This window comes from Scyliorhinus torazame, chromosome 24 (assembly GCF_047496885.1).
Source record: "Scyliorhinus torazame isolate Kashiwa2021f chromosome 24, sScyTor2.1, whole genome shotgun sequence".
Classification (NCBI taxonomy): domain Eukaryota; kingdom Metazoa; phylum Chordata; class Chondrichthyes; order Carcharhiniformes; family Scyliorhinidae; genus Scyliorhinus; species Scyliorhinus torazame.
The window spans coordinates 25,846,326-25,854,228 of record NC_092730.1 but is presented as its reverse complement, the minus strand read 5'-3'; the positions used below and the strand labels follow the sequence as shown (position 1 = coordinate 25,854,228).

At 60.3% G+C, this 7,903-nt stretch overlaps 1 protein-coding gene across 1 annotated transcript; it reads left to right on the top strand.

Moving 5' to 3' along the window:
* The first annotated feature begins 215 nt into the window (after positions 1-215).
* LOC140399977 (ADP-ribosylation factor-like protein 2) lies at positions 216-7,880 on the top strand. The gene is given in 5 exon segments (XM_072489477.1): positions 216-323; positions 3,357-3,467; positions 4,296-4,339; positions 4,342-4,457; positions 6,536-7,880. Coding segments are annotated over 5 exon segments (459 nt in total). The 5' UTR covers positions 216-258; the 3' UTR covers positions 6,659-7,880.
* Positions 7,881-7,903: the final 23 nt, after the last annotated feature.

Here is a 7,903-nt window from a genome sequence, read left to right as displayed (position 1 = left end):
CTGGGGCCGCTCGCACCCTCCCGGCGCCGCTCTTGCCGCCCGACCTGCACCTCGTTGGCGGTGGCGGCAGGGGGCGGCTGGAGCAACCAATCCGGAGCGAGCGAGCGCCGAGTGATAGGGCGGCCGCCCAATCAGGGGCGAGGGGGCGCTGAGTGGCAGGGCGCCGGCCAATCGGGCGCGAGGAGGCGCGCCGCAGCCAATGGGCTGGCAGGCACGCGGGGGGGAGGCGGGGTCTGAGGCGCGGCTCCGCAGCGGGGAATGGGGCTGCTCAGCATCCTGAAGAAAATGAAGCAGAAGGAGCGGGAGGTGCGGCTCCTGATGCTGTATCCCCCCCCCCCTCCGGAGCGGGGGACGCAACGGACCCGGGAACCGTCACTCACACACGGCGGAGGCTGGAGAGCGGCCCAGAGGCCCGGCTCGTGGGGATGGGCGTGGCCGGGCGAGGGGGGTGGGGGCGGGGCTTGGGTGTGGGGGAGGGGTAACCTCCAGGTGTGGCCATGAGAGGGGCTTGGGTGGGCGTGGCCTGAGGGAGGGTGGGCGTGGCCTGAGGGAGGGTGGGCGTGGCCTGAGGGGGGGGGCGTGGCCTGAGGGGGGGGCGTGGCCTGAGGGGGGGGCGTGGCCTGAGGGGGGGGGCGTGGCCTGAGGGGGGGGCGTGGCCTGAGGGGGGGGCGTGGGCATAGCCTGAGGGGGGCGTGGCCTGAGGGAGGGTGGGCGTGGCCATGAGAGGGGCTTGGGTGGGCGTGGCCATGAGAGGGGCTTGGGTGGGCGTGGCCATGAGGGGCTTGGGTGGGCGTGGCCATGAGAAGGGTTTGGGTGGGCGTGGCCATGAGAAGGGTTTGGGTGGGCGTGGCCATGAGAAGGGTTTGGGTGGGCGTGGCCATTGGAGGGGCATGGGGTGGGCGTGGCTTGAGGGAGGGTGGGTGTGGCCATGAGAGGGGCTTGGGTGGGCGTGGCCTGAGGGAGGTGGGTGTGGCCATGAGAGGGGCTTGGGTGGGCGTGGCCATGAGAGGGGTTTGGGTGGGCGTGGCCATTGGAGGGGCATGGGGTGGGCGTGGCCTGAGGGAGGGTGGGTGTGGCCATGAGAGGGGCTTGGGTGGGCGTGGCCTGAGGGAGGGTGGGTGTGGCCATGAGAGGGGCTTGGGTGGGCGTGGCATTGGAGGGGCTTGGGGTGGGCGTGGCCTGAGGGAGGGTGGGTGTGGCCATGAGAGGGGCTTGGGTGGGCGTGGCCATGAGAGGGGCTTGGGGTGGGCGTGGCCATTGGAGGGGCGTGGCCATTGGAGGGGCTTGGGGTGGGCGTGGCCATTGGAGGGGGCTTGGGGTGGGCGTGGCCATTGGAGGGCTTGGGGTGGGCGTGGCCATTGGAGGGGCTTGGGGTGGGCGTGGCCATTGGAGGGGCTTGGGGTGGGCGTGGCCATTGGAGGGGCTTGGGGTGGGCGTGGCCATGAGAGGGGCTTGGGTGGGCGTGGCCATGAGAGGGGTTTGGGTGGGCGTGGCCATGAGAGGGGTTTGGGTGGGCGTGGCCATGAGAGGGGTTTGGGTGGGCGTGGCCTGAGGGAGGGTGGGTGTGGCCATGAGAGGGGCTTGGTGGGCGTGGCCTGAGGGAGGGTGGGTGTGGCCATGAGAGGGGCTTGGTGGGCGTGGCCATTGGAGGGGCTTGGGGTGGGCGTGGCCTGAGGGAGGGTGGGTGTGGCCATGAGAGGGGCTTGGGTGGGCGTGGCCATGAGAGGGGCTTGGGGTGGGCGTGGCCATTGGAGGGGCGTGGCCATTGGAGGGGCTTGGGGTGGGGCGTGGCCATTGGAGGGGCTTGGGGTGGGCGTGGCCATTGGAGGGGCTTGGGGTGGGCGTGGCCATTGGAGGGGCTTGGGGTGGGCGTGGCCATTGGAGGGGCTTGGGGTGGGCGTGGCCATTGGAGGGGCTTGGGGTGGGCGTGGCCATTGGAGGGGCCTGAGGGAGGGTGGGTGTGGCCATTGTAAGGGTTTGGGGTGGGTGGGGCTTGATGGTGGGTGTGGCCAGGGGAGGGGCTTGGGGTGGGCGGGGCCTGAGGGAGCGGCCTGGGTTTGTGGGGGTGGGAGCCGTGGAGGGGCTGGTCTGGAAATGGTCTTGTTTTGGGGGAGGCGGTGGGTGGAGGTCTGGGCGGGGGATCTGGGAGGGGGTGGGTTTGGGAGGAGGGGGGTTTGGGAGGAGGGGGGTTTGGGAGTCGGTGGGGCTCTGGGAGGGGGGTAGGAGCGGTTCTGGGAGGGGGGTAGGAGCGGTTCTGGGAGGGGGATGGGTTTGGGGAGTAGGTGGGGTGTCTGGGAGTAGGTGGGGGTCTGGGGGGGGTGGGTTTGGGGCCTGGGAGGGGGGTGGGTGGGGGTGGGGATAGTTTGGGGTCTGGGAGGGGGTGGGTTTGGGGTCGGGGAGGGGGGTGAGTTTGGGGTAGGTGCTATCTGGGAGTGGGTGGATAGGCTCTGGGCGGAGTTAAGTGAGGGGCCTGGTGCATTGGAGTGGACAAGAGCCTGAGGTGTTGGCCTGGTCCCGGTGGAGGATTGTTGGGGGAGATGTGGGGATGGCGCTGTGGTGTGTGAGGCCCTTTGGCTGTTTCAGCCTCCTTCAGCAGTGCCCCTTTGGCCAGTGTCCTTGTCTGTGACCAGGACAACGCACCTGTTTCTGGTGCTTGATCCCGGCCTGGCTCAGAGTGTAAGCATCTGTAACTCGGGGCCAGTCGCTGCCAGCCTATCGAGAGGGCAGCCTTTCTTCATGCAGCGAGCCCTATTTTCTGGAGTAACTGTATTCGGTCCTGCATCCCGTTTCTCCAGAATGAGACGTTGCCTCTTGGATAGGGCGCAGCGGAGATTCACCGGAATGATACTGGGGACAGAAGAGTTAAATACGCGGACTCTGCTTGTGTTCCCGAAGATTAAGAGGGGGTATGGATGATTTAAAAAAAACAAATCAGCCACGACTTGATCGAACGCTGCAACAGACTGGAGGGGCCGAATGGCCTCCTCTTCCCTTGTTGGGGTTTGGGCTCGCTGTTGGGTCAGCCGACAAAACGTGTGTCCGCAGAACGAGGATCAGTGTTTTCTGCCCCCCCCGGCCCCTGGGCACAGCTCACCCGGTGCCCGCGAGTGGGGTGGGCGCAGGCGAGTGGGGTGGGCGCAGGCGAGTGGGGTGGGCACAGGAGAGTGGGGTGGGCACAGGAGAGTGTCGGCCGCTGGCACCGCCAGCGATGGTCCAACCTTCACCAGCCTTGCTGGCGTGGGTGGGTGTATGGGAAGGGTTCGCCATGGGTCTGACCTCCCTGTGTGTTGGCTCCGGGGTGGCGAACACTTTTTATTTGTACAAAAAGGCTCTGGATTCCTTGACGTTCCTTGCAGCGGACTGGACAACGCCGGGAAGACCACCATTCTGAAGAAGTTCAACGGGGAAGACATCGATACCATTTCGCCCACGCTGGGATTCAACATCAAGACCCTGGAGCATAGAAAGTAAGAGCGATTCGGCCCATTCTCGGCCCCGCCACGGTGGGAGAGGGGGGAGCGGAGTGGGCTGTCCAACAACAATGAGGTGGGCGGGGGGGGGGGGGGGGGGGGTGAATTGGGGGGTAAGTTGGAGTTTAGAAGGATGAGGGGGGATCTTATTGAAACTTACAAGATACTGCGAGGCCTGGATAGAGTGGACGTGGAGAGGATGTTTCCACTTGTAGGAAAACTAGAAGCAGAGGGCACAATCTCAGACTAAAGGGACGATTCTTTAAACCAGAGATGAGGAGGAATTTCTTCAGCCAGAGGTTGGTGAATCTGTGGAACTCTTTGCCGCAGAAGGCTGTGGAGGCCAAATCACTGAGCGTATTTAAGACAGATGGATAGGTTCTTGATTAATAAGGGGATCAGGGGTTATGGGGAGAAGGCAGGAGAATGGGGACTAGAAAAATATCAGCCATGATTGAATGGCGGAGCAGACTCGATGGGCCGAGTGGCCTAATTCTGCAGCTATGTCTTCTGGTCTTATGATGGTGGGAGTGCGTCAGTCCCAGCATGTGTGCCGCTGGAGCCTGGGTTATCCACAGGGAGCAAAGATGAGCGAGGAGGACTGGGAGGGAGGTTGGAGGTAGTATTCATTAATCTACCTCCTGAAGGGCCAATGCTAGTCGGGGGACACCTCCAGAAGCAGTGGGGCAGTTGTCAGGGTTCTGGTGGGGGGGGGTCTTCCCGTTGTTACTCCCCGTGACAAGATTGCCTTTCTTCCTCTCTCTCTCTCTCTCTCTTTCTCTCTCTCTCTCTCTCTCTTCCCCCCCCCCAATCACCCCGCCACAGTTTCAAACTGAATATCTGGGACGTGGGAGGCCAGAAATCTCTGCGTCCTATTGGAGGAACTATTTTGAGAGCACGGACGGTCTGATCTGGGTGGTGGACAGTGCCGACCGACTCCGACTGGAGGACTGCAAACGGGAACTATCTGTGCTGCTGCAGGAAGAGGTAACAGTCGGTATACCGGGCGGGGAGGAGCGTCAGGACTGAGGGAGTGCTGCACTGACAGAGGGTCAGTACTGAGAGAGTGCAGCACTGTCAGAGGGTCAGTACTGAGGGAGTGCTGCACTGTCAGAGGGTCAGTACTGAGGGAGTGCTGCACTGTCAGAGGGTCAGTACTGAGGAGTGCTGCACTGACAGGGTCAGTACTGAGAGAGTGCAGCACTGTCAGAGGGTCAGTACTGAGGGAGTGCTGCACTGTCAGAGGGTCAGTACTGAGAGAGTGCAGCACTGTCAGAGGGTCAGTACTGAGGGAGTGCTGCACTGTCAGAGGGTCAGTACTGAGGGAGTGCTGCACTGACAGAGGGTCAGTACTGAGGGAGTACTGCACTGTCAGAGGGTCAGTACTGAGGGAGTGCTGCACTGTCAGAGCGTCAGTACTGAGGGAGTGCTGCACTGTCAGAGGGTCAGTACTGAGGGAGTGCTGCACTGTCAGAGGGTCCGTACTGAGGGAGTGCTGCACCGTCAGAGTGTCAGTACTGAGGGAGTGCTGCACTGTCAGAGGGTGAGTACTGAGGGAGTGCTGCACCGTCAGAGTGTCAGTACTGAGGGAGTGCTGCACTGTCAGAGGGTGAGTACTGAGGGAGTGCCGCACTGTCAGAGGGTCAGTACTGAGGGAGTGCTGCACTGTCAGAGGGTCAGTACTGAGGGAGTGCCGCACTGTCAGAGGGTCAGTACTGAGGGAGTGCTGCACTGTCAGAGGGTCAGTACTGAGAGTGCTGCACCGTCAAGAGTGTCAGCACTGAGACAGCGCTGCTCTGTCAGAGGGTCAGTACTGAGGGAGTGCTGCTCTGTCAGAGGGTCAGTACTGAGGGAGTGCTGCACTGTCAGAGGGTGAGTACTGCACTGTCAGGGTCAGTACTGAGGGAGTGCTGCACTGTCAGAGGGTCAGTACTGAGGGAGTGCCGCACTGTCGGAGCGTCAGTACTGAGGGAGTGCCGCACTGTCAGAGGGTCAGTACTGAGGGAGTGCCGCACTGTCAGAGGGTCAGTACTGAGGGAGTGCTGCACTGTCGGAGGGTCAGTACTGAGGGAGTGCTGCACTGTCAGAGGGTCAGTACTGAGAGTGCTGCACCGTCAAGAGTGTCAGCACTGAGACAGCGCTGCTCTGTCAGAGGGTCAGTACTGAGGGAGTGCTGCTCTGTCAGAGGGTCAGTACTGAGGGAGTGCTGCACCGTCAGAGTGTCAGTCCTGAGGGAGTGCTGCACTGTCAGAGGGTGAGTACTGCACTGTCAGGGTCAGTACTGAGGGAGTGCTGCACTGTCAGAGGGTCAGTACTGAGGGAGTGCCGCACTGTCGGAGGGTCAGTACTGAGACAGCGCTGCTCTGTCAGAGGGTCAGTACTGAGGGAGTGCTGCTCTGTCGGAGGGTCAGTACTGAGGGAGTGCCGCACTGTCAAAGGGTCAGTACTGAGGGAGTGCTGCACTGTCGGAGGGTCAGTACTGAGGGAGTGCTGCACTGTCAGAGGGTCAGTACTGAAGGAGTACTGCACTGTCAGAGGGTCAGTACTGAGGGAGTGCCGCACTGTCAGAGGGTCAGTACTGAGGGAGTGCTGCACTGTCAGAGGGTCAGTACTGAGGGAGTGCCGCACTGTCAGAGAGTCAGTACTGAGGGAGTGCCGCACTGTCAGAGGGGCAGTACTGAGGGAGCGCTGCACTGTCAGAGAGTCAGTTACTGAGGGAGTGCCGCACTGTCAGGGGGTCAGTACTGTGGGAGCGCCGCATTGTCAGAGGGTCAGTAATGAGGGAGTGCCGCACTGTCAGAGTGTCAGTAATGAGGGACTCCTGACTGAGGGTCAGTACTGATAATCCCCAATGTCCTGGGCTGTGGGGTGGGGGGGGGGGGGGGGGGGGGGGTGGGGGGGGGGGGTGGGAGAATGGGGGGAACTGCTGGCAGTGATTTAACCTGAGGGTCACTGCACCTCAGGCGAGGGCTGAGGCTGAGAAGGCTGGCTTGCAGGGTCGATACTACCAGGGGTAAAATATAGTTTCCAAATGCACTATGATGTGTGTCTTCCTCCTCTTCCAGCGCCTGGCAGGAGCGACACTCCTGGTGTTTGCCAACAAACAGGATCTTCCTGGAGCTCTGACCTCGGATGCTATTAAAGGTGTAAGTAGCCTTGTGTGCTTGGCGCTATCTCTCGGGGAATAGTGCTCTGCTGGCCTTTGAGCAGGGTAGGTCAGTCCTCCTGCCGCCCCAGACCTTCCCAGCCCAGACGCATCGCCCCCAAATCCATCACCGTCTTGTATTCCGTGGCAAGATCTTCTCAGGCCTTGACTTCATCCTCCCTCCTTCGAATCCTGCCCAAACCCAGCTTAAATCCTCCCCACGGTTTACGTGCCAGGACCCTCTCTTTCACACATGTCCAGCATAATGTTCCCCTTCCTATCTAGGCTGCAGAAAATACGGACGCATGGGATTCAGGGTGATTTAGCAGTTTGGATCAGAAATTGGCTAGCTGGAAGAAGACAAAGGGTGGTGGTTGATGGGAAATGTTCAGACTGGAGTCCAGTTACTAGTGGGTTGGATTGGATTGGATTTTGTTTATTGTCACGTGTACCGAGGTACAGTGAAAAGTATTTTCCTGCGAGCAGCTCAACAGATCATTAAGTACTTGAGAAGAAAAGGGAATAAAAGAAAATACACAATAGGGCAACACAACATATACAATGTAACTACATAAGCACTGGCATCGGGTGAAGCATATAGGGTGTAGTGTTAATGAGGTCAGTCCATAAGAGGGTCATTTAGGAGTCTGGTGACAGTGGGAAGAAGCTGTTTTTGAGTCTGTTCGTGTGTGTTCTCAGACTTCTGTATCTCCCGCCCGATGCAAGAAGTTGGAAGAGTGAGTAAGCCGGGTGGGAGGGGTCTTTGATTACGCTGCCCGCTTTCCCCAGGCAGCGGGAGGTGTAGATGGAGTCAATGGATGGGAGGCAGGTTCGTGTGATGGACTGGGCGGTGTTCACGACTCTCTGAAGTTTCTTGCGGTCCTGGGCCGAGCAGTTGCCATACCAGGCTGTGATACAGCCCGATAGGATGCTTTCTATGGTGCATCTGTAAAAGTTGGGAAGAGTTAATGTGGACATGCCGAATTTCCTAGTTTCCTGAGGAAGTATAGGCGCTGTTGTGCTTTCTTGGTGGTAGCGTCGACGTGGGTGGACCAGGACAGATTTTTGGAGATGTGCACCCCTAGGAATTTGAACCACAAGGATCTGTTTTGGGGCCACTGCTGTTTGTCATTTTTATAAATGACCTGGAGGAGGGCGTAGAAGAATGGGTGAGTAAATTTGAAGATGACACTAAAGTCGGTGGAGTTGTGGACAGTGCGGAGGGATGTTACAAGTTACAGAGGGACATAGATAAGCTGCGGCGCTGGGCTGAGAGGTGGCAAATGGA